The following is a 26,246-nucleotide window of genomic DNA, read 5'->3' on the forward strand; positions in this document are numbered from 1 at the left end:
TTTCTAGTGCTTCTTATATCCCCTCTTATATATGGCATGCTTTCATTGGTCTTGGAGGGGGTTTCTCCTGCACTCTTCATATCTATGAGGCCTGAGCTGACCTCATACCACTTTTATCTAATAAAGATGGCACCCCCAGTGTATTGACAACTTGTTTGGAAGTTGGTCTGGGACTATACTAGCCTATTATGAGAGTGTCTCCTGTTCGCATTTTGCATTTTTTTTTTTTTTTTTTACCAACGAAGGCTATACTGTACCGGGAAAAGGGGGAGGGGGGGGGGGGGGGAACACAAATTCTGGGACAACTATGGAATAAAATTGGAACATGTTCATCATTTGTATGGATACCACTGTATTACAAATGCACACTGAAGCAGTTCTATAATGTATAATGTACAAGTTTATTTGTTCTGCTCACATGTTACAGATGGTTGATTTTTTGTTTGTTCTGCATAAATTTAATAAAATATTAATAACAAAAAAAAAAAAAAAAGACAGGTTCACGGACTATGGAACTGAAAACCATTGCTGTTTGGTAGATACTTAGTATCCGCAGGCATACACCACACCGAGGAGCCAAGAGCAAGAATGCTGAAGACCAGAATTTAAATTCAGAGCTCACAGCAGCCTCAGCAAATCCTGTTTTCAGGCCAAAGAGAGAAGAATCCCATCTCATTCCCTTCTGAGAAGAGGCATAGGAGCTTCAATAGTAATAAGAGTGGGAGTGAGGTTTTTAGGGGAATCTTCCCAACCTTAATGCTTTTCTTTATATCCCTACTGGACTGTGGGTCAATAGGTACAGAATTTCCTCTATTGTCAGAAATCTACAAATAAATATCAGACCCAAATGGGAGATTTACCCAGAAACATCTACCTACCCACAAGGTACACACACATATAATACCAGATTGTGCCAACATCCTTGCTGCATCTGATCGGGGTGCAGCTATAATCCCCATTTCCCCAGCCAAAGTAATCAGTGACATGCCCAGGAGCAAATAGACCTCCGCCATTCATGCATATGTTTCAAAAGTGTTCCCTGCCAACAGCAGCAGTACTCTGGTGATTAAATCTTTTTGTGTATCTTTATGGGAGGAAATCTGAGGTTAGACACAGGACATACCATAAACACTCACACTAGATATGACTGGCTCAGGTCTTGGGCTTCCCTCACTGGGCTGTGGTAGAGGTGGAGAGAACACTTCCTGTTTCCATCCCCTAACCCTCACCCACTGTGAAAACATCATCCATGGGAACGAGGCCCTTGCACAACAATAGGAATATATCCAATTCCTGGTTTTAAAACAATTGCAAATGTGCTGTCCACAGCCCTCGCAGGAGGCAGGTCCTGGCTTCCACAGCCTGAGAGCAGCGAGAACTCCAACTTCCTCAGGCTCATTTGTAAAAGTAACATTCCCACCTGGCCCCATCATCTCTCAGCCCTGAAAAGTGATCTGGAACTCTTTGTAGTTCTGCCTCAGCTCGCTGATCTTTGCAGCTAAAGAATAAAAAGAAAAACAATGTATATGTTTAGATGGTACTATGGCAAGTGATTAAAGCTTCATCTCAGTTCCTCAGAACCACTCTCCTGCCGCCCCACCCGAGTTGGGAGCAGAAGGCTTGGGCACACTGGAGGAGGCTAACAAGGAAAAAAAAGGACTGGATTTGTGACCTTGTCACTTAAAATCTTTGTGTTCGTATGTATGTGCTCTCAGGTGTAGGGACCCTTTGACTGTGTGGCTCACCCCATAGACCAGGGGTCCCCAACCACCGGTCGGCGGACTGGGACCGGGCCGTGAGAGTTTTTTGCCGGTCCACGGCGCCGCGAAGCACCGGCAGGTGTGTCGCGCGCTCCCGGTCTCTCCGGCTGCCGCCGGGCTGTCAGCACGTTCAAAGCCCAGTGGGAACGGCAGCGGTGCTAGAGGAAGCTGTGGCACCCGTGACTGGCTTTTTCTTCTTCCCGCGCCTGCCCCCCCCCCTCCCGTCACCCGGAACAGGAAGTGATACGCGGTGCGCGGGAAGGAGAAAGAGCCGCGTGATAAAGTAGCAGCAGCGGCTGCAGCATCGGTCCCCGAGCAATTGAAGCAGCCGGTAATCGAGAAAGGAGTCAGCAGCATGAGCCTCCCACGGCCGATGGGATTCTTCTTTCTTGGCCTGCGGGGGCTGCTGCAGCTCCCATTTGTGCTCTGGGGGGGGGAGGAAGTGAGTGAAAGAAGGAGAGAGAAGCAGCCAGCCAGCCTGTGTGTGATTGACTGGTCAGAGAGCTGGTGTGTGTGTGTATGTGAGAGACAATGAAAGTGACTGCTCAGGGAGATGACTGATGTGTATGTGAGAGTGTGAGACATTAGTCAGGGAGGTGACTGATGTGTGTGTGTGAGAGAGAAAAAGCATGGAAATGGGAAGTCTGGGTATGTGGGAAAGCATGGGCGTAAGAAGCCTGGTGTCGTGGGAGTGAGTGTGCATGCATGAGAGAGAGAGACTGCTTGGTAAGGTGACAGAGTGTGTGAGAGAAAAAGACTGGTGTGTGTGAATGTGAGAGAATGTGATTCAGGGAATGAGAAGCCTGTGCATGTGAAGAGAGTGAGCATGGGAGTGAGAAACCTGGGTGTGTGTGAGACACAGCATGGGAGGGAGAAGCCTGTATATCTGAAAGAGAACATGGGAGTGGGAAGCCTGTGCGTGTGTGTGTATGCATGAGCGAGATCAGGTGACTGGTGTGTGTGTGAGAGAGAAATAAAGTGATTATGGGAATGAGAAGCCTGTGCATGTGAAGAGTGAGCATGGGAGTGAGAAACCTGGGTGTGTGTGAGACACATCATGGGAGGGAGAAGCCTGTATATCTGAAAGAGAACATGGGAGTGAGAGACTGGTGAGTGTGTGTGTGTGTGTGTGTGTGTGTGAGTGTGTGTGAGAGAGAGAGAGAGAGAGAGAGAGAGAGAGAGAGAGAAAAAGTGATTATGGGAATGAGAAGCCTGTGTATGTGGAGAGAACAAGCATGGAAGTGAGAGACTGGTGAGGGAGTGTGTGTGTGTGTGTGTGTGAGAGAGAGAGAGAGAGAGAGAGAGAGAGAGAGTGAGAGTAAGTGATTATGAGAGTGAGAAGCCCATATATGTAAGTAGAACACGGGAGTGGGAAGCCTGTGTGTATGGCATGAGAGAAACTGTTCAGGAAGGTGACTGGTGTGTGTGTGCCAAAGACTGGGAGATGATTGGTGTGTGAGAGACAGAAACTGGTCATGGGGGCATGACTGGTATGGTGTATGTGTGAGAGACATGGGCACTAAGGAAGAGGACCATAAGTATAGAGCTTAGCTTCTACTGCTGCTTCTGGTGTGTGCCACGGCCTGCAGGGACGGGGAGTAGGAGAGCTGCTGGAGGGGGTAAGTAAAGGTGGCTTTTTAAGTTTATTTTTCTTGACTGCCATTTTAATTGTGTGATGTCTGCTTTTTTGAAATATTTTATTGGTGTTTGGAGAATGTTTAATAGTTTTTATGAGTTTTTAATTGTTGGATGTTATTCTGTTCATAGCTGTTTTGAAACATTTATTCTGCTTATTAGTATAGTTTTACAATTATTTCTGTGTGGGGATCTATAGCTGCTTGCTAGTTCTGTTTTCCTAATAAGAGGTGTATTGGTTTTTAGGGCCTGATTTAATATTTGTAGTGTTGCCTTTTCATAGATAGGGTTGCTCCTGTTTGAGTGTATTCCATAATACAGGTGTAACTGTGTGCGGATTAGTTTATGTGCATTACTACAGATCCTGGGAGTATGTTAGGTCGGTTCTGTGTCTGTTACCGAGATGAGATATTTTGCTAGCAGCATATTACTCCAATTCTATATAAGCTGCACTGGTTACCTGTTAAATACCGTATTCAATATAAAATCATTATGTTAACTCACTCCTTATTAAACAACGTTGACTCCACTTGGTTATGCACTACGCTACGTATTTACAAACCTCACAGAGAACTCCGATCAGCGGGTAAAAACCTATTAGAGGTCCCTTCTGCAAAAAATGCGGCACTAAATGTGACCAGAAATAGAGCGTTTTCAGTTGTAGGTCCCATACTGTGGAACTCTTTGCCTGATCCTTTAAGGCACATATCCAATCGGAAGGAGTTTAAAAAAAGCATTGAAAACTCACTTGTTCCAAGTAGCATTTAAGGACATTGAGAAGCATGTAGGCTTTTAGTTGTATCCCTTTTTTAGAAATTTTAGAATTTTTCTGGACTTTGATCCATACCAGTATTTGAACTTGTGTTGTAACAGACTAGTCTTAATTGCAGCCCATTATTTTATTTACTTCTACTCTAAGTTTTTTTAAAGTATTAATAGCCAATTTTCTTACACTACGTTACCTTATTTATTTATGTTATTGATAATATTATTATTATTGTATTTTTATTCTCGCTTTGTTTTACTGCTATGTGTTTTCTACTGAAGTTTTTATTTTCTGGTTTTAATTTTGCTTTGAAATATTGTAAACCGCTTTGGTCGGCATTTATTGTTGGTAAAACGGTATATAAAAATTATTAAATAAATAAATAAATAAAATGTAAGCATTTGTATCAGTCTTGTTTGTTGTGTTTTCTCAAGAGGACATGCATTGGTGGTAAACTGCTGTCTTTTCATAAGTAGGGCTATTGAGCCTGGAAGTAGAAGGAGTTTGAGTTGCTGTTACTGAGAACCAGAATATCTTTTTTGTAGGGTGAGTTGTATGGGGAATGTCATAATTCTGCTTTACATCCATTATTGTGGGTCAGGGGGTTCCCGTGGATACAAACTGTACTTTTACATCTAGCCCCGTGACGATCATGGGTCAGTGTGCCATGCAAGTGAGAACCTATGGTGACTTGAGTCACATTCACATTATAAATGTCATAATTAAATGATAAGTGTACACTACAATCCAACCCCCTCCATAACCCCGCCCCCATATGACCAAAGCCCCGCCCCTGCCCCGCCGGGCCATGGAAAAATGGTCTTGCTTGAAGCCGGTCCCTGGTGCAAAAAAGGTTGGGGACCACTGCCATAGACCACTGTATAAATAAATAAACACACACACAAACATCTGTATGTGCAATTTCTGTGTAGGCCTGCAAGCAAATTTCCCCCCAGAGCTTCCCTTTAAAAACGTTGTGAGTCTGTGGCAGTGCTGCAGGTATATTCAAACCTGCAGAATTTTCATGTGTGAAGTTGAGCTGTAAAGCACGTGCAGAGATTTCAAATTGACATCGCAGCACGTTGCTTGCTGGCCACACTTTCCTGCCTCTCTGTGGTACAGGTAGTTTTCCATGCCGAGGGGGGAAAGCAAATTTTCAGCCTTAGTTACCTGAAGTAAACTCTTTTGAAAATTGCCCTCCCAATTGTTACGTTACTGCTTTCAGAAAACGGAAGCATATCTTCCGCAGGTAGGAGGGACCCTACCTGAAACCGAAGGTTACTTACGTAGTGTGGTCCTGCTGCTGCCACCCCAGGTCTCTGCCCTCTGCTGTCGCATCTCCACCGCTTGCACAATCTTCTCCGAGGTTTCCACCAACTGGCTGATGGCTTGCAGCTCCTGGAAGCATAGGGAACAGGTTAGCAGTTAGGATAGGGCAAGATGAAGGGGGAGGAGTTCATGAAGACCTTGTGACCTTAGGCAAGTCACATCACCCTCCATTGCCTCAGGTGCAAATTTAAGATTGTAAGCCCTCTGGGGACAGGAAAATACTTAATACTAACATATTGAAAAACAAAAGATAAAGATCAAGTCGGTCCATCTAGTCTGCCCAGCAAGTTTATTTTGGGAAGCAGCAACTGCCGCTCCATGCCCGATACCGCTAGCCTTTTTAAGAGCAATACCTGAATGCAATCTGCTTTGAAGTGTCTAAAAGGTGGAATATAAATCAAATAAAAGGTGGAGAGGGATTGCAGGGAGAGAGGGGGCTTAGCACTGAATCTGAGCTAGGATGATAACCAAAGTCCTAGCACACTTGTGGGTGGGCGAGGGGAGGCATGGCAGACAGCAGTTGACCTCAGGATAAGATATGGCTAGCAATCTTGGCTCCTACGTAGCTGCAGAGGGTACGAGACTGGAAGAGATGGTCAAAGCTATTAATAGGAGCTACCCTGCTGCACTGTCTCTACCCCTCAGGGTTTTTACCTGGCTGCAGAGGCTCAAAGATTGGTGCACAGCCTGAAAGAGAGGTCCACAGGTGCTGATAGGAGGAGCCGCCCTGCCACAATGCTCTTGGAACGCATTCTCGTACACCTGGGAGAAGGCAGCAATAAGCTGGTGGAAGTCAGACACTGCCAGTTTCAAGGTTTGTACTGTGGTGTCACTGGAGGCGGCGTTGCTGTTAAGGAAGGAGCACTGCAGGAGATATCAAGAAAGAATAATATACAGAGGTTGTTCCAAGTACACTGCACCCTCATGTCTGTAGTCCGGCATTCCCAGATATCACCGAGACCACTGAATGCAGGTTATATCCAGGTCCCACTACAACGTGAGAGCTAGGCTTTGTGGAACTTTAGGCCACAGGTTTTGCCCCAAGTATTGATTTATTCAGGAAAATGCAGTGGCAGGCCTGTTACATACAGAAAGGAAATTTTCAAAGTCCCTTGCAAAATCATATGTCAACCTTAAATACTACACCTGGTCTCTGTGAAAAAAAAAATTGCATAGTCTGTTGTGTCAGGAAACCTATCAATAACTATAGTTGAATATGTTCCAAGAGAGGTTAATTTCTTTTTAATTTTTTGTGTAAACAGAATAACTGTACACTTAATGCCACCGTTAGTTTGTTACTTCTTTGAATTACTTTGATTTAACTGTTTTGTTTTTTTTCTTTTTGTTTGTGTAACTGCTTGTCGAACATATCTTTATAAGGTCCATTTTGAGTGGGGGTGGGAGTTTGGGGATAAGGATGCAGAAGGGGTACAGTTACTGAAATGTTTCATTCTGTTATTACTTGCTATAAAACTATAAATAGATTGGAAAAAAAATTGAGACTGAGCCTTTGTAGTGAGAAACTGAGCCACAAGTACTGAGACTGCACCAATAACCAGTCAGTGGAGGATAAAGTACAGAGTTTCAAAACTAAAAAATAGTTTTGAAACTCTGTACTTTGCCTATCAATGTGTTGTATTTTTGATGCATTTTTACATTTGATATATTTTTATGATATATATGTTATATTTTATTTCTATTGTATCTCTTTATTGTACAGTATTTTCGTGTTTTGTGAACCACTTAGGGTGGACTATGTCCAATGAAAGGGGTATATAAATATAATATAACATAGCAGAAAGAAAAGCAAGTTTGCTTACCGTAAACGGTGTTTTCCGTAGGTAGCAGATGAATTAGCCATGATGTCTGGGTATGTCCTCCGTGCCACTAGGTGGCGGAGCTCTCTAAGATCACAAAGTCTTTAAGTGAGGTGCTCCCTCCTGCCTCTCCCTGTGCCTGCTCGAGGCTCCAGCAATGCTGGAACTGTCCGGGAAGGAGGAGGGACAGCATGGCTAATTCATCTGCTATCTACGGAAAACACCGTTTACGGTAAGCAAACTTGCTTTTTTCCATAGATAAGCAGCTGAATTAGCCATGCTGTCTGGGAGTCCCCAGCTGAAATATTGAGCGAATCAGCCATGTGATCATTTGTAGGTCAGTTATCGCTCAATATAGAATAAGAGGTGGACAGTTCTGAAGTGATTGAACTAGTTGTGTTCTTTTGGAGAAGTATCCGCCCCATTTTTGCATCATCCCCTATTTGTCCAAGCAGTAATGGGATGCGAAGGTATGAAGTGAAGACCATGTGACTGCTTTGCAGATGTCTAAAAGAGATACATCATGGAAATGAGCAATGGAAGCAGCCATTGCATGAATTCGGTGTGCTTTTGGTGTGGAAGATAAGGATTCCGAACGCTTTTGGTAGCAGAAATGTATACAATTGGTAAGCCAGGATGATATACTTTTTGTCAAACCCGCTGACAGCTGCCGCTGTCAAAAAGGAGGCGTTAGGGACATGCTAGTGTCCCTAGCTCATCCTTTTGCCCATTTCTATCGCTGGGCCTCATTTGAATACTGTACCGTGCACACAGGCGAGTGGCCTGTGCGCGCGCAGGGAGCTCTCCCACAGACTTTACTGAATCGGCCTGTATATGATCTACCATATCCAGTGAGTAGATCTCTCCTCTCTTAGAGGGCATGAATTGACAAGCAGGAAGGAAAGCCCAACTTTGCTCCCCACATACACTGTTGTACATAAACAAAAACATACAAAAAAATACCATCGTATTAAGAACAAAGGAATGAATGGTCATTAGGCAAAAGCCCTGCCAGAAAAGCATGTTGCAATGCAATTCATCTGAGACAAGTCATGTGGCATAAACCACAATAGGAGTCCCACAAAAGTATAACTCTGAAATATTCCCTTCAGTCAATTAACTGAGAAGCACTATCAGCCCTGATCCGAGAGGGCTGATCATGACTCTGTCGGATGGCACCAGTCTCTTGCTGCCCTTCCCTGCACGCTTCCATCTCAGGTAGGTGTCGATCTTCTGCTCGCCGCGCATTGGTTTGGGCGCCGGAAAGTGAATAGGACGATTGGCTAGCTGAAAAAGTTTCCATAGTTTCCGATAGAGTTTTAAGTTTATATGAAACACCATTCCACGAAAACTGTAATTCAAAGGGAAAGGTCCATTTATAGAAAATGTTCTCAGCAGCGCATTGGCAACTTTCTTAAGCTCATATCTCTTGTAAAGGGTAGGAGCCGCCAAGTCGTTGAAAACAGTAAGAGCATGCCCTCCCAAAGCCACGCCACTTTTTTCCATGCTATTTCATAGAGGCGCGTCATAAGGGCATAATTATGTAGGCCAAAAATTATATCTCTGGTTCGGTCATCTCGTCTGGGACCCAGAGCGCGGTGAGCTCACTCTATCACAATGTCCGGAGAGGTAGAATCAGCTGACACGGCTCCGCCATTTCGCCCATTAACAATAGCTTGCAGATTTTCACAGTAACCATTTTTGCGTCCGCATACTCTGGCAGCTTAGGGATACCTCAAATGTGCAAGTTACATTGACGAGAACGTGTCTCTAAGTCTTCTAATTTCTCCACAAGATCTTTTGCTGGTCTGAAAGGGATTTGAGAGAATCGCCCTACTGTCCCAGCGTGTGTCCAGCTTATCCACCCGCAAACAGAGTGTGGCCATATCCTCCCATACTTCAGAAATTGATGCTAAAAGATAGAGTTTATGCTGTTTCATATCAGCCCTTAATTCCATAAACCAGCTGCGTAGCTCATCTCTTGAAGGTAAGTCAGAAGACACCTGTCACCAGAAAGAAATCAGTGACTCGCTTTCCAATTCTGGGCCTTCAGGGTCAGCTGCAGCCTGTCCACCATCTTCCCTACCAGTTTCAAAGGCTTGCTGAGTGTAGGAAGAGTGTCTCAAATTTGCAGTTTTTCGCTTTGCAGCTATTAGTAAATTTAGAGATGACCAAAGAGTACACTGATGGCCAAGTTATACGACGGATTCAATGAGGGGAGAGCAGGAGCTCAGCAATTAAGCTTCAATTCCAGTGGTGAAGTCAGCCCCCCCACTCTGACATTTTCTGTTTTATTCACCATTCCCTTCCTAATAATTCCTAACATTCTGTTTGCTTTTTTGACTGCCGCAGCACACTGAGCCGACAATTTCAATGTATTATCCACTATGATGCCTAGATCTCTTTCCTGGTTGGTAGCTCCTAATATGGAACCTAACATTGTGTAACTATAGCAAGGGTTATTTTTCCCTATATGCATCACTTTGCATTTGTCCACATTAAATTTCATCTTCCATTTGGATGCTCAATCTTCCAGTCTCGCAAGGTCTTCCTGCAATTTTTCACAATCCGTTTGTGATTTAACTACTCTGAATAATTTTGTTTCATCTGCAAATTTAATTACCTCACTCGTTGTATTACCTTCCAGATTATTGATAAATATATTGAAAAACACCAGTCCAAGTACAGATCTCTGAAGCACTCCACTGTTTACCCTTTTTCACTGAGAAAATTGGCTTTTTAATCCTACTCTGTTTCCTGTCTTTTAACCAGTTTGTAATCCATGAAAGGTCATCACCTCCTATCCCATGATTTTCTAGTTTTATTTAAATTGGTACCCTTGACAACGATGGGCAGAACCCACTGGTCCGAGGTTATACTGAGCTACCGGTTCGCAAAGAACCAAAGCCTGCCCACGACTGGGGGATCTAGCGCCTCGGTACAAGTAACTGGCTTATGCTCCCCCCAATCCAGTCAAAAGCCCGCCCCGGGAATTGACCAAGGTGCCGGCTGGGGCTTGGGAACTCTCTGCTGCCGGAAGCAGCCACGAGAACTAATATGCTGCTGACGTGAGATTTGGGGGGGGGGGGGGGGGGGAGGATAGTACTTCCTCTGGCAATAGAAAGACTTCCTCTGTCCCTGCCTTACCGACCCCCCTGATTAAGAACGCTGCATCTGGAGCGCCGGCAGAGAGCTGTTGGAGGGTCTCATGATGATCCCGCAACTGGGCCACTGCGTCCCTCATCCTATCTCCAAAGTGATTCTCCCAGGTACACGGCACATCACTAAGCCATTCCTGAACCTTCAAAGATATAAGGCCTGCAGCCAAGACATTCTGCAAGCACCGATTCCTGCTGCAGAGGCCCTTGCTGCCGTTTTGAAAACATTATAGGTCACACGAACCTCGTGTTTTCCACACTCCAGGCCCTTATGTACCAGCAATATGAGGGAGCCCTGCTGCTGCTGAAGCAACTGCTCAGCTACCTCCTGCACCTGCTTCCAGAGGTCCCGCAAGTAGTGCTCATGAAGAGCTGGTATGCCTGCATTGCCTCATGAAGAGGCGATGCAGGCAATAAATATGGCCGCCTGGAAGACGTTACTCCCAAGAGCATCCAATGCCCTGTGGTCTTTTCACAGGGACACTGAGGAATGGGTCTGAGAACTCTTGGCCCTCAAGGGTGGATTCAACGACCACAGATTGGTGTAAAGCTGACAAATCTGATAGCCTTCTCCGGTATCAAATCGAGGTAGACCCCGTCCACCTTCCTGTTAACAGGGGGTGTTCCCATATCCTGAACAGCAGCTCCTGTAAGGATATTGTGCACTGGGACTGCCACGATTTCCTTAGGATACTCCACAAACTGGAGGATTTCCAGCAACTTGTGTCTGACATCCTCCATCAATAACTGAAATGAAATGGCCTCCGCCCTTACCCATACAAAACCTAGGAAGGATAAATCCTCTGGCAGGGACTTCCTTTGCTCTTCTAGAGGAGACTGTTCTGATGGGAGACCCTCCGCGCCCCCAGAGGATGACTCTAGCATCACACCCACAAGGATCATAGGGACCTTTATCCAGAGGCGCAGTCACAGGCACAACTGGTGCAGGCCCCGGCAAAGCTGGACGAGGGCAGCAAGCTGCGGAGTCTCTGCCTGCCTAGGCGGAACTTCCTCCTTGGAGTAATCGGCAACAATCACCATATCAGTCAGGGGAAGTATCTGTGCCCTGTCAGGCATCGATGGCCTCCTGGGAACCGACGCCAGCTGGGTCAGTAACATACCAATGAGTACATTGAGCCATTCTAGCAGTGGATCCAAAGAGGACAGGACCGGCATTGGTGCTGTTGGTGCCACAGGACCAATGGCCTGCATCACCCGCTCCACCACTAGCTGGACTTGTCGCTCCAGCTCCTCCTCGAAAGTTGCCAAAGGCAATACAAGCTGGGAGGAAGGAGGGTTGGCCAGATCTTCCTCGGATCCCCGATGTGTATCGGTGACAGGCACCAGGACCAGTGGAGACTGTCGCAGACCCCCGGCATGAAAGGAGAATGGGTGCTCCTCACCATGGGGTCACTTAATGGGCATCATGGCATGAGCCAGCTCATCTCCATGCCTGGCGCAATGCTGAGAAGGCGACTGGTACCGATGCTTCCTCTGCTTCCCTAGGTGCTTAGCCCGATCTTTCCCTGGTGAACCCGACCTCCTCGACCTGGAGTAGACCGAGGATGGCTGGTCCCCTGTGTCCCTATCCTCTGGCAGCATCAACAGAACTGACGGTCCTGCCAATGTCTATCAGTATTATTCCAAGGTCCTTTGGTGCCAATGCTGAACTTGATGTCTTGGACTTCCGATCCAAAGAGTTTCTTCATCTTGTCAAGTCAGGCACGACGTCCCTTCGTGGTCATTTTGATGCACTTGCGACAACCCCAGACGTCATGCTATGCCCCCAAGCAGAAGACACATATTATGGAGAACAGTGATAGACATGGCCCTCGAGCACTGGGGGCATTGACAAAAACCAGTTGTGACCATGACTGACAAAAAAAAGAGGGACGCAAGACTACGATGGTGGTAGGCACCAGAGCACCACCACAATGGGGGAGGTCAAAGCGAAAGAAAAAAAAAAACTTACCCAAAAAAATGCTGAGAAACTGCAGAGGCTATGGGAGGAACAGAGACTGATCCAGTGTTGATGGAACGCGAAAAAACCCTGAACAAATAGGGGACAAAGTTTTTCACAAGTTTTAATGAAAAAAACAAGAGCTCACTCAAACCGCGATACAAAAGCTCCTCAGATAAAAAAAAAAAAAAAGAGAGATTGAAGAGGGAGCAATTGGTTCAGGAAACAACAAGAGAGGGAGCAATTTTAGATCTAATTTTCAGTGGAGCACAGGATTTGGTGAGAGAGGTAACGGTGGTGGGGCCGCTTGGCAATAGTGATCATAATATGATCAAATTTGAATTGACTGGAAGGGGGACAGTAAGCAAATCCACGTCTCTCGTGCTAAACTTTCAAAAGGGAAACTTTGATAAAATGAGAAAAATAGAAAAAAAAAAATGAAAGGAGCAGCTACAAAGGTAAAAAGTGTGCAAGAGGCATGGTCATTGTTAAAAAATACCATCCTAGAAGCACAGTCCAGATGTATGGGCAGCAAAACAGGATTAGCAGCCAGATGTCCAAACTGGATTTCTTTATTGAGCAGTAACATGAATATGTAAACAAGCCAGACTCTGGCCGAGTTTCGCCCTCTTTCAATGGGGCTACATCAGGGGCTAAAACATACAATAAATAACACATACTCATAAATAATAAAAATCATAAATACACAACTGAGACATACAAATAAAATGGTAACATAAATAAATGTGATGTAACATATAAAATGCGGAATGTGATGAACTTACAATAAAAACCATATACATAAGGCACATCATAAAACCAAAACAACAAATGTATTGCCTTTACCTCAACTTGTGTCGTGTTTTGATTAATAAATATCCAGGACTTAAATAAGACTCTACAACAGCTGATCTGTAATATTAAAAAATAAATAGTTAGTTACATATTATTCTATAATGCTCCTTCATTACAATTTTTTGACTAGCCAGCCACTAGATATTTTTGCAACCTCAGTTTTATCATAATATCTTAAAAAATGAAATATTTATTTTTTAATATTACAGATCAGCTGTTGTAGAGTCTTATTTAAGACCTGGATATTTATTAATCAAAACACGACAAGTTGAAGTAAAGGCAATACATTTGTTGTTTTGGTTTTATGATGTGCCTTATGTATATGGTTTTTATTGTAAGTTCATCACATTCCGCATTATATATGTTACATCACATTTATTTATGTTACCATTTTATTTGTATGTCTGTCTCAGTTGTGTTTTTATGATTTTTATTATTTATGAGTATGTGTTATTTATTGTATGTTTTAGCCCCTGATGTAGCCCCATTGAAAGAGGGCAAAACTCGGCCAGAGTCGGGCTTGTTTACATATTCGTGTTTCTGCTCAATAAAGAAATCCAGTTTGGACATCTGGCTGCTAATCCTGTTTTGCTGCCCTCACGACTTTGTTAGACAGCCTTCCTTGCTGTTTCTTCAGTCCAGATGTATTCCACACATTAAGAAAGGTGGAAAGAAGGCAAAACGATTACCAGCATGGTTAAAAGAGGAGGTGAAAGAAGCTATTTTAGCCAAAAGATCTTCATTCAAAAATTGGAAGAAGGATCCAACAGAAGAAAATAGGATAATGCATAAGCATTGGCAAGTTAAATGTAAGACATTGATAAGACAGGCTAAGAGAGAATTTGAAAAGAAGTTGGCCGTAGAGGCAAAAACTCACAGTAAAAACTTTTTAAATATATCCGAAGCAGAAAGCCTGTGAGGGAGTCAGTTGGACCGTTAGATGATCGAGGGGATAAAGGGGCACTTAGAGAAGATAAGGCCATCACAGAAAGATTAAATGATTTGTTTGCTTCAGTGTTTACTGAAGAGGATGTTGGGAGGTACCTGTACCGGAGAAGGTTTTCATGGGTAATGATTCAGATGGACTGAACCAAATCACGGTGAACCTAGAAGATGTGGTAGGCCTGATTGACAAACTGAAGAATAGTAAATCACCTGGACCAGATGGTATACACCCCAGAGTTCTGAAGGAACTCAAAAATGGAATTTCAGACCTATTATTAAAAATTTGTAACCTATCATTAAAATCATCCATTGTACCTGAAGACTGGAGGATAGCTAATGTAACCCCAATATTTAAAAAGGGCTCCAGAGGCGATCCGGGAAACTACAGACTGGTTAGCCTGACTTCACTGCCAGGAAAAATAGTGGAACGTGTTCGAAATATCAAAATCACAGAATATATAGAAAGACATGGTATAATGGAACAAAGTCAGCATGGCTTTACCCAAGGCAAGTGAGTTAATAAACATGTGGATAAAGGTGAACCGGTAGATGTAGTGTACTTGGATTTTCAGAAGGCGTTTGACAAAGTTCCTCATGAGAGCCTTCTAGGAAAAGTAAAAAGTCATGGGATAGGTGGTGATGTCCTTTCGTGGATTACAAACTGGTTAAAAGACAGGAAACAGAGAGTAGGATTAAATGGACAATTTTCTCAGTGGAAGGGAATGGGCAGTGGAGTGCCTCAGGGATCTGTATTAGGTCCCTTACTTTTCAACATATTTATAAATGATCTGGAAAGAAATATTGTGAGGTAATCAAATTTGCAGATGATACAAAATTGTTCAGAGTAGTTAAATCACAAGCAGATTGTGATAAATTGCAGGAAGACCTTGTGAGACTGGAAAATTGGGCATCAAATGGCAGATGAAATTTAATGTGGATAAGTGCAAAGTGATGCATATAGGGAAAAATAACCCATGCTATAGTTACACAATGTTAGGTTCCATATTAGGTGCTACCACCCAAGAAAGATCTAGGCGTCATAGTGGATAACACATTGAAATAGTCGGTTCAGTGTGCTGCGGCAGTCAAAAAAGCAAACAGAATGTTGGGAATTATTAGAAAGGGAATGGTGAATAAAACGGAAAATGTCAATGCCACTGTATCGCTCCATGGTGAGACCCCACCTTGAATACCGTGAACAATTCTGGTCGCCGCATCTCAAAAAAGATATAGTTGCGATGGAGAAGGTACAGAGAAGGGAACCAAAATGATAAGGGGAATGAAACAGCTCCCCTATGAGGAAAAACTAAAGAGGTTAGGACTTTTTAGCTTGGAGAAGAGACGGCTGAGGGGGGAATATGATAGAGGTGTTTAAAATCATGAAAGGTCTAGAACAAGTAGATGTGAATTGGTTAATCATTCTTTAAGATAACAGAAAGACTAGGAGTCCCTCCATGAAGTTAGCATGTGGCACATTTAAAACTAACCAGAGAAAGTTATTTTTCACTCAACACACAATTAAACTTTGGAATTTGTTGCCAGAGGATGTGGTTAGTGCAGCTAGTGTAGCTGTGTTTAAAAAAGGATTGGATAAGTTCTTGGAGGAGAAGTTCATTACCTGCTATTAATTAAATTGACTTAGAAAATAGCCACTGCTATTACTAGCAACAGTAACATGGAATAGACTTAGTTTTTGGGTACTTGCCAGGTTCTTATGGCCTGGATTGACCACTGTTGGAAACAGGATGCTGGGCTTGATGGACCCTTGGTCTGCCGCAGTATGGCATGTTCTTATGCTCCCACATGGATGCTCAGTATGCCAAGTCAAAGTTCTGGAAAGTTTGACAGAAGTTTTCTGTGCCGGGCTCCATCTGATGATGTTACCCATGTGTGAGGACTACCATCCTTGCTTGTCCTTGGAGAAGGGACAGAAACACAGAAGGCCAGAGGGCCCTTCGAGGAATCAAAGAAAGATCGTTAAGTGAAGGAGACCGACTGGAGAGAGTTGGAAACACTTAGCTGCAGGTGGAAAAACAATCCTCTCTTCTGCGGCTGTGCCAGCCACCAAAATGAAAACAGTCAGCTGACTGGTGCAATGCCACTACTGCCGACTGCCTACTGGCCTGAGATAGACCAGGTCTTGCTTAATGGAGAAATTACGTACCTGATAATTTTGTTTTCCTTAGTGTAGACAGATGGACTCAGGACCAATGGGTATTGTGCTCTTCTGCTAGCAGATGGGAGACGGAGTCAGATTTCAAAGCTGACGTCACTCTAGATATACCCCTGCAGTAACCTCAGCTCTTCAGTATTCTCTTCGAAAAGCCAATGTGGATACATCTTTGCTTAAATAGCTTGATTAAACTTGAGTAAAACTTGAACTGGTTCAATTAATTTCCAAACTGGAGACCACCAGTGCACTCAATCAATTAACGCCGACACTGGACAAACTGTGGGTGTCTTGAACTAGAGGAAGGGCCGCGGCTTACCCGTATTTGCTTAGTCTCAAGGTTTGTTATCAAAGGTTCTCCTTTTCCGGGGCAACCGTGGGCAGGATGCTGAGTCCATCTGTCTACACTAAGGAAAACGAAATTATCAGGTAAGTAATTTCTCCATTTCCTAGAGTGTAGCCAGATGGATTCAGGACCAATGGGAGGTACAAAAGCTACTCCCGGACAGGGCGGGAGGCTGCCCGTGACCCACTTAATACTACCCATGCGAAGGATGTGTCTTCCGGGGCCTGAACATCCAGGGATAGAACCTGGAGGTGTGTATGACGGACCATGTCGCCACCCGACAGATATCGGCGGGCGACAGCAGCTTGGTTTCTGCCCAGGAGACTGCCTGGGCCTTCATAGAATGAGCCTTAACCTGTAAAGGTAAGGGCTTTCCGGCCTCTAGGTAGGCTGTCTTGATCCAGCGGGCTATGGTCGCCCGCAAGGCCACTTTTCTCCTTGTTACTTCTCGCTGTGAAGAACGAATAAGCGATCCGTTTTGCGCACCGGTTCCGATCTTTCCAGGTATCACACCAGGAGTCTGCCGAAATTCAGGTGGCGAAGAAGGCGCGAGTCTTCAGAGTCCTTATTGTTTATCCGGAGCTGGTAACAAGATGGTTTGGTTCAAGTGAAACTAGAAAACCACTTCCAGAAGGAAGGAGAGGACAGTGCGCACTTGAACCAAGGAGAAGCGGCCTTGTGGGCGACCATAGCCTGCTGGATCAAAGAAGTCATCAAGGCAGCCTACCTAGAGGCCGGAAAGCCCTTACCTTTACCTCGAGACTAAGCAAATACGGGTAAGCCGCGGCCCTTCCTCTAGTTCAAGACACCCACAGTTTGTCCAGTGTCGGCGTTAATTGATTGAGTGCACTGGCGATCTCCAGTTTGGAAATTAATTGAACCAGTTCAAGTTTTACTCAAGTTTAATCAAGTTATTTAAGCAAAGATATATCCACATTGGCTTTTCAAAGAGAATACTGAAGAGCTGAGGTTACTGCAGGGGTATATCTAGAGTGACGTCAGCTTTGAAATCTGACTCCGTCTCCCATCTGCTAGCAGAAGAGCACAATACCCATTGGTCCTGAATCCATCTGGCTACACACTAGGAAATCAGGTTTTAGTGTCCGGCACTATCACAAGTTCCTCCTTAAGTGCATCTTTCTCCTTTACAGATTCTGTCAGCTCAGCACTGCAACTTTTTCTCACTGCTGCTGACAGCCCCTTGGAAGTTCATTTACATACCCTCTCCCCCCGCCCCCTATTTGCACATCCCTGTCATAGGATATGGGAGTAGCTTATTTGTTAGCCTGTTGCCATATATAAAATTTTAAGGTAATGCGGAGTAAATTTGCAGTTTCTTCCTTTATAATGTGGAAAACAAAGAGAAGAGTACAAAACTTTGTCCTGTCTCTGCAGCAAGGAGACTGCGCGGCCTTACGGTCTCTATCTGCCCTTGTATTCTTTGTATTCCCAGTCTTTTCTTCTGTTATTTTACTATAAATATGAAGTCATCCCTATTAAAGGTGACCAAATTATTCCAAAAACCTGTCACCTGATCTTAGAGGGTAGTAATATTGAAGCCAGGGTTAATGAATCTGATGATGAACGTTGCTATCTCTGCTGGACCCTGAAGTCAGCTCAGCATTGTCACCACTTCTTACGCTTCATAATCAAGCCGATGCAATATCGGCACGCAGAAAATGGGCACTCATGATTAAGCGCCTGCTCTCTTAATGTGTGCTGATGCACCTCTCCGGGCCACATGATATTATATTTAAATGGGCTGCCACAGTAAAAAGGAGGCGATAGGGGAAATTGTGTGCCCCTAGTGACTCCTTGGCAGCAGGCACCCAGGAGAGGGGGTTGTCAGCGGGTTAGGAAAATGGAAGTGCAATTTTATGAGCGTCAATTTTCCTAACCTATGCACGGTCACGGGTTAGGAAGATGGGCGCTTGTTAATTGAGCGTCCTTTTTTCTAACCTGCCGGCACACTTTTTTCTTTTTAGGGATATCCTTTTTTGGTTCCTACAACTTAATATCGCCACGATATTAAGTTGGAGGAACTACAGAAAAGCAGTATTTTCAAGAATTAACGTCTGCTCTGGGGAAGGCATGGGGGGGGGGGGGGAAGAATAGCTAATAGCCTCATCAACATGGATTTCCATGTGAGTGCTATTAGTTATGCGCTTGGTTGGACGCGCATTTTGCATCGGGGGTTATGGATGCACATCCAATCTCGTGTTGAGCTGGGCACTGCGGCCAGCTCACGGTATTCCATTGGCCTGAGTATGTGTGTACGCATGCACAAAGCAGGAAGACTGTTTTTAGCTCCTCTTAAGATAAGAGCATCCTCTCACCTCTTCTTTCAGCTTCTCCAGTGTAGCAGAAGTGTCAGTCAGCACCTTCAAAACCTTTCCCAGGACATTCTCAAGAGATTTCCTTGGAGCTTGTGATCTGACAGGAAATAAAACAAAACCTGTCTGCTAGAGGTTCACAGCAAACCCCATCTCTTGGGACATGTACAAACACTGTGTTTCAGCATGAACGACAGACATACAAGCAGGAATGAGGTGACAGCACGAGCATGGGCTCACCTTCTCTGCATGGTCCCCTCTCCTGCCAACAGCAGGGGCTTGATGTCTGAGGGCCAGGGGTTACACTCGGGGTTTAGGACCGCCTGGAAGTGAGGACTAGAGAACAACTCCCTCAGGAATTCTTCCTTCTCCCGGATGCAGCTCTGGAAGCTTTCCTCAGTACTAAATGGGGTCAGGAGAAATACCCAGTGAGAGAGGAACAGAGACATTTGTACTCACAGCATAACCAGATGTGTAATCCCAACATCAACACACAAGAGAGGATAAACCGTTCACCCACCATCTATAGGGAAAGCCTCTTCTTCCTCTGCACATGGCTCTAGAAGAGGGGAGAGACACACAGATGGCCTCTTTACCTGGGAGATGCGGAGTCTCCTGTCTCCAACCTCTGCCAGCTGCTGCTGGGGCTTGGAATAACATCCATTAGCTGGTCCATGAAAGAGAGCTGCTGCTGGGGGCTGGAAAGACCCTGCAGGAAGGACACACAGAGCGCTCCATTATTGATTATATAGCTTAGCAGTGGGGGAGGGAGAAAGAGGCAGAGACACACACAGAGAACCACCATCAGAGGAAGACAAATTGTATTTTATAATCACAGTAAAACCTACACAGCAGCAGATATATGGTTTTCCGGAACATTCTGAATTGGAAAAATTTCCTCATGAAAATTTTCAATTTACTATGCAAAAAATTTCTATGCAGCTTTTCTTGATACCACAAACAGATTTGAGATCTGATCTGGCATGTTATTTGACCTATTTTGTTACAAAAAAAAAAAAAAAGCCAACACACCACCATATGAATTTCCAATGTTATATCTCAAAGTTTTTCAGTTAGCCATATAGTTGAATGTGAAATTGTATTTAACAATTTCTATATTCCTCTATCTCCACATATTGATTGATGCGGACAACAAAAAACAAAACAAAACACACATTAAACATTCAAAAAAATAAAAATATCACAATCAATTGGGGCAGATTTTAAAAGCCCTATGCGCATAAATCCAACCAGGGTTATGCGCGCCGAGCCTATTTTGCATAGGCCCTGCAATGTGCGCAAGCCCCGGGACAGCAGCCGTGCTGGGGGATCGTGCACAACCTACGCCTGCCCAGAGGCAGGTGCAACTTATGGAACAAAGGTTAGGGGGGGGGGCGGAAGGAAAGTTCCCTCCGAGGCCATTCCGATTTTGGAGCGGCCTCGAAAGGAACAGGGAAAGCCATCGGGACTACCCTAGGACTCGGCGCACGCAAGGTGCACAAGTGTGCACCCCCTTGTGTGCGCCGACCCTGGATTTTATAACATGCGCAGGCTGCGCGCACGTTATAAAATCTACGCCCACATCTAAGTATTAACATCCGGCCCTTAGTGTATTAAAATAGAAGGCTTTAACTTGCTTTCTAAAAGATTTTATATTCAATTTGGGAAATATGGGGGCATAATTGGAGGGGAGAAAAACAACATTTGGAGGTCATTATTCAAAGTCATTTAGATGGATAACTCACAAGTTTTTTGGGGTTTTTTTTTTAATATTCGTTCCTTAAGATGCACAGACATTTTCCCCCCACTTTTGGGGAAAATAAAGTGCATCTTATGGAGCGAAAAATACGTTTTTGTTTTTTTTTTGTTTGTTTTTTAAAGAACCCCAGAGGGTCAGAACGGCAGGTTTTGCACCACCTCCATCTGCTGGAGACAGAGAAATACTGAGGAGCTGCAGGTAGCACAGCAACTTAAGAGGGGATAATCTTGAAGGTTTTCTCTATCTCCATCTGCTGGAAGGGAGGCAAAATCCAGCAGTCTGGACTGATCCGGGTACATACAAGGAAGGGGGATGTCCCAACATGGGAAAAAGCTGTAGTAATCAAATCACTTTGAGCATCTAAACAGCACTGAAACAAACAGAGAAAATGAGGACTGAATTACTATCAGACGGCAAGCTCAAAGATAGCAAGGCGCTTGGACCTGTTCGTTCCCAGCGCTTAGCTCTCCTGAACTATCGCTCTAGGTGGCTTCCTGTGCACACACCAATGCCACCTGGGCATACACGCACACCTCTCCAGGACGCGTGTAAATAGGCACTCGACTAGGTCGTGGTCATACATGCTCAAGTACCTGCGCAATTACTTTTTCAAGGCCAGGTCGTAAACAAACGTGGTCAAATCTAGGCTGCGGCCTTACACACACAAATCCCAGCGCATGCAACTGCCACGCAGTGAGCATGCATACACACGCCTACGCACATAGGAAAAGAACTACTGCCATGGCCTACCACACAGCTAAGCAATGCCTGTCTGCACCTTCAGTACATTTAGGCAGAGATCCGTTCAACATCTGGCACTGAAAATCATTGAAGGCCTGAAGAGCTTCTCAATAGCTCAAGCCTCATGGAGACTGGGGCCAAGAACCAGCATCCCCGCTGCTTGTTCCGCTGAAAAAAGCTTTGCGGAAAAACAAATTAAAACCGGCAGAAGACCTCTACCAGAACCAGAGATGACTCCTTGGTGCAAGTCTCTTCGCAAATCTGCAGAACAGGGAACTGCCGGTGATAGATGAAGGGATTTCCCCTGCCTCTCCTGCAGACATTGCTAGGGAATTGAAAATGGCTGCCATTTCCAGCAGATGGGAAAAGCCTCAACGCTAGACACCATCACCCATGAGGCTAGTTCTACCGGTTCGGCAATGCTTAATGCAGATATCCCCCCCCCCCCCCCGAATGCCATGCTTCTTTTGCCGCATGCTGTTCCTCCCCGCATCACCACCAGCATCTCAAGGGCAAGCAGGGGAACAGTCCCTCAGCGCCACAAAGCCAACACCTGGTCTCCTCCACAGGCAGAGAAGCTGCTGAAAAACCCCATCGCTGAGCTCCCCGAGCTGCTAAGGTAGCTCTCCCCCTGGAACTTCGATGCCGCACAATTCCTCTAACTAGTTCCTTGTTCTCTCTTTTTTATTTACTCTAAGAACAAATAAAGATACATAGAAATCAATACTTTCCTTTGAGGCAGAGCTTCTGGTTCTAGGACAGGGCACATGGCAGATCAGAAAAGAGCCAGACCACTGGCTATATCAGTCTCCTTTTGCCAAACTTTAGCAACCCAGCCCAGGACTATACAAAAGGAATACTTCCTTGCTCCACTTGTCTTGCAGTGCAGAACTTCCAGCAGGTTCCACCGCTGTCCTGTAGGGGGATGAGGGATCTGGACCACCAGATGTCCACCCCACGAACCTCCGGACTGAGCTATCAGGTTCACCAACCACCTGCTTGTCCGCCTTGAACCGGGGGGTGGGGGGAATGGGCCCCACCAGGACCCCCTGGTAAGATGCAGACATTATTTATTTTTAATCTTTTTTTCCTCTATCTCCAGACTGCTGATTTTACACCATCTACCATCTTCTGGAGACAGAGAAATACTGAGGGGCTGCAAGTGGCACACAGGGTTATGAACAGTGTCAGTGAAACTTTCTTTGGCTCTATCTGCTGGCAGGGAGGCAAAACCCAGGAGTCTGGTTAAGTGGCACTCCAATAATTAACAAAAGTTACTTAACCGCAGGACTCCCAGCCCAATTCCCCCCATCCCACCAACCACAAATCTTTTACAACCCTTCTGGACGAGTCAGTCCCAAACTCCTCCAAAGTGAAATTAGATGTAATATTGCTGTTGCCCTCCTGCCACCCACCCAGTACCTCAATCGCTTTGCTTTTCAAGGGCACTTCTGGCACAGCTCTGGCCACCCATGCTGGAAGTGTAAGCTATTCGCATAACTCTCCAGCTAGCTTTCTCTTTGGAGGGGCTTACAAGAGCTCGGCCAAAAGGACTAATAGATTTATGGTGGCGGGGGAGGATTTTGAGCCATGAGACCCATGGTTAAGGATTTTTTTTTGTTAACTATCGGAGTGCCACTGTACCAGATATTTTTTGAAGATATCTGGTTAAGCAGCAAGCTAAGTGGCAGGTTATTCTACCACACAAAGCTGAATAACTTTAGACCTGACTAAACATTCAGAATTTAGCTGGTTAGGTTTTAAGATATCTAGCTAGTTAGCTGGATAACTATAATTGGGAATATTCAGCGGGACATTTATCCCACTGAATAATCCAGGCCAAGTTATCCGGCTAACTGTAGCCGGATAACTTATCTGCTTACTGAATATTGGGCCTTTAATGTGGTTTAAATACTGAAACAAACTGAAAGCTTGAAATTGTTAAGGGTGTCTCATATTGCACTGGTATCCATTCATTGTTACTAATGAACGTAATTTAGAAACACAAAATTTTCCATGTAAAAAAGCAAGAGAAAAATTTTCCATTCCAAGTTTCTATAACAGCAGCAGCGCTGATTTCCTTCCTTACCTTAATGAGCTCCAGATCATCCTGGCGACATAACATCAGCTCAAAGCCCAGCTTTGCCATCTCTGCCAGTCCATGCAGAAATGAAAGTTAACAAATAAAAACAGAGCATGTTGTTTCAATTCATTCTGAGCAAACAGATACATTGTAGATAAATACAAACAATTACATCCTGCAGGGGGTTCTGGCAGCAGCCAGTGATGTCAGAAAACCCTCAGCACTGTGGGGAAATAAGAAATGAACATGCCCTCTAAGTCAGCCAGCTCTGCAGTTCCTTTTGAGGCCTAAAACTTGTTATATAGCATTCTCCCCAGTCTTGGTGGTTCCCTTTAGAAACAGAGACCAACATCATCAACCCAGACCTCAGATCTGCAGCTCCCCTCACAATATGTAGGTATTTAGGCTCCTTTCCCTCCTTCCAGGCTGCGCACCTATCAGTAGTGGTGATCCCTTGATTCGAAGATTATCTCTGCCACAGATTTACACAGGTTCTGAGATGGCTGAGGAATCTAATCCAAAGCCTCAGACTCACCAACAAATGGTTTTTTTTTTTTGGGGGGGGGGGGGGGGTTTACAGCTTAACTGCCCACTGGCTGGGATTTCTTTGCCTTTCCAGCTTCGAGCAAAAAGCATGTCTCCTCAGACTGGACTGCTGCCTAATGGAGAATGTGGCCATTGAGGTTGGTTGTTAGGTGACTAGTTCGTTCTTTAACTCATGATCTCTACATCTGTTTTCTCAAGATAACCTTTCACTCAGGCCGATACAGTAAAGTGCTGAGCGCACTCGCACTGTAGGGTTTAGCACATCCAACGCCCCCCCCCCCCCCCCCGAAACTAAGCGCTCATCACAAGCAAATGCATGTTGATGAGGTTATTAGCTATTTGCCTGAGATATATTAAAAAAAAAAAAAAAAGTGTGCCCGATCTGCACATTTTACACTCAGCAGCCTGAAAAAGAGAACAGAAAAGGTTAATGGAGAAGTTACTTACCTGATAATTTCATTTTCCTTAGTGTAGACAGATGGACTCAGGACCAATGGGTATAGTGTACTCCTGATAGCAGTTGGAGACGGATCAGATTTCAATCTGATGTCAGCCCTAGTACATATACCCCTGCAGGAAGCTCTGCTCTTCAGTATTCTCCTCGACAAGCAATTGTGGATATGTGTGTCTGAATAATTTGATTAACTCTGATTTAACGTGATTTAACGTGATTTAACGTGAACTGGTCGATGTGGGTTATAGCTGGAGACCGCCAGTGCACTCAACCGAGAAACGCCGACACCCGGTAACTATGGGTGTCTTAATTAGAAGGAAGCGTGGCTTATCCGTGTTTGTCTTGCTCTCGGGGATTGTCCCCCAAGGTTCCATGTTTGGCGGCAGCCGTGGGTGGGATACTGAGTCCATCTGTCTACACTAAGGAAAACAAAAATTATCAGGTAAGTAATTTCTCCATTTCCTAGTGTGTAGCAGATGGACTCAGGACCAATGGGATGTACAAAAGCTACTCCTGAACCGGGTGGGAGGCTGCCCGTGGCCCACTTAGTACTGCCTTTGCGAATGCTGTGTCCTCCCGAGCCTGAACATCCAGGCGGTAGAACCTAGAGGTGGTGTGAATGGAGGACCATGTCGCCGCCCGACAGATCTCGGCGGGTGACAGCATCTTGGTTTCCGCACAGGACACTGCCTGGGCTCTAGTGGAATGGGCCTTGACTTGTAGACATGGCAGCTTGCCTGCCTCTACGTGGGCCGCCTTGATTACTTCTTTGACCAAGCGGGCTATGGTTGCCCGCGAGGCCGCTTGCCCTTGTTTCTTCCTGCTGTGAAGGACGAATAGGTGGTCCGTCTTTCATATGGACTCCGACCTTTCCAGGTATCGGACTAGGAGTCTGCTGATGTTAAGATGGCGGAGCTGTCGAGAATCTTCCAAGTCCTTATACTCGTTCGGAGATTGCAGAGAGATGGTTTGGTTTAGATGGAAGTGAGAAACCACCTTTGGAAGGAAGGAGGGGACCGTGCGTAGCTGTATGGATCCCGGTGTGAACCTGAGGAACGGCTCTTGGCAGGATAGTGCTTGAAGTTCGGAGATGCGACTGGCCGAACATATTGCCACTAGGAATGCAGTCTTCAAGATTAGGAGTCGTAGGGACAGACCGCGGGTAGATCTGAAGGAGGCTCCTGCTAGGAAGTCTAGTACTAGATTGAGGTTCCATAGGGGTACCGGCCACTTTAGGGGTGGTCGGATCTGCTTGACCCCTCTCAGGAAGCGGGAGACGTCCGGATGTGAGGCCAGGCTGTTACCATCCACTTTGGCTCTGAAGCAGGCCAACGCAGCCACCTGAACCTTGATGGAGTTGAGAGACAACCCCTTCTGTAAGCCGTCCTACAGAAATTCCAGAATAGTGGGAATTTTGGCTGTCCGTGGAAGGATGTCGCGGTCTTCACACCAGGCTTCAAATATTCTCCATATTCGTATGTAGGTTAGAGATGTGGAAAACTTGCACGCTCGGAGCAAGGTGTCAATCACCGCCCTCGAGTATCCGCTCTTCTTCAGGGTCTTCTTCAGGATCGGGCCTTGCTGGAGCA

General features: G+C 45.1%; 1 protein-coding gene across 2 annotated transcripts in view; it reads right to left on the reverse strand.

The window, feature by feature from the left end:
* Window positions 1-387: 387 nt before the first annotated feature.
* HAUS7 (HAUS augmin like complex subunit 7) overlaps window positions 388-26,246 on the reverse strand; it is a 58,448-nt gene continuing 32,589 nt past the window's right edge. For both annotated transcript variants that reach the window (XM_029609099.1, XM_029609110.1), the window contains exons 5-11: window positions 23,664-23,725; window positions 19,671-19,783; window positions 19,315-19,476; window positions 19,078-19,174; window positions 6,145-6,354; window positions 5,448-5,559; window positions 388-1,498 (exon numbers count right to left, since the gene is read on the reverse strand). In XM_029609099.1, coding sequence (XP_029464959.1) covers window positions 1,437-1,498; window positions 5,448-5,559; window positions 6,145-6,354; window positions 19,078-19,174; window positions 19,315-19,476; window positions 19,671-19,783; window positions 23,664-23,725 — 818 coding nt within the window. In that variant the 3' untranslated portion in view covers window positions 388-1,436. The remainder of the gene's footprint in view (window positions 1,499-5,447; window positions 5,560-6,144; window positions 6,355-19,077; window positions 19,175-19,314; window positions 19,477-19,670; window positions 19,784-23,663; window positions 23,726-26,246) is intronic.

Source organism: Rhinatrema bivittatum, chromosome 1 (genome assembly GCF_901001135.1).
Source record: "Rhinatrema bivittatum chromosome 1, aRhiBiv1.1, whole genome shotgun sequence".
NCBI lineage: Eukaryota > Metazoa > Chordata > Amphibia > Gymnophiona > Rhinatrematidae > Rhinatrema > Rhinatrema bivittatum.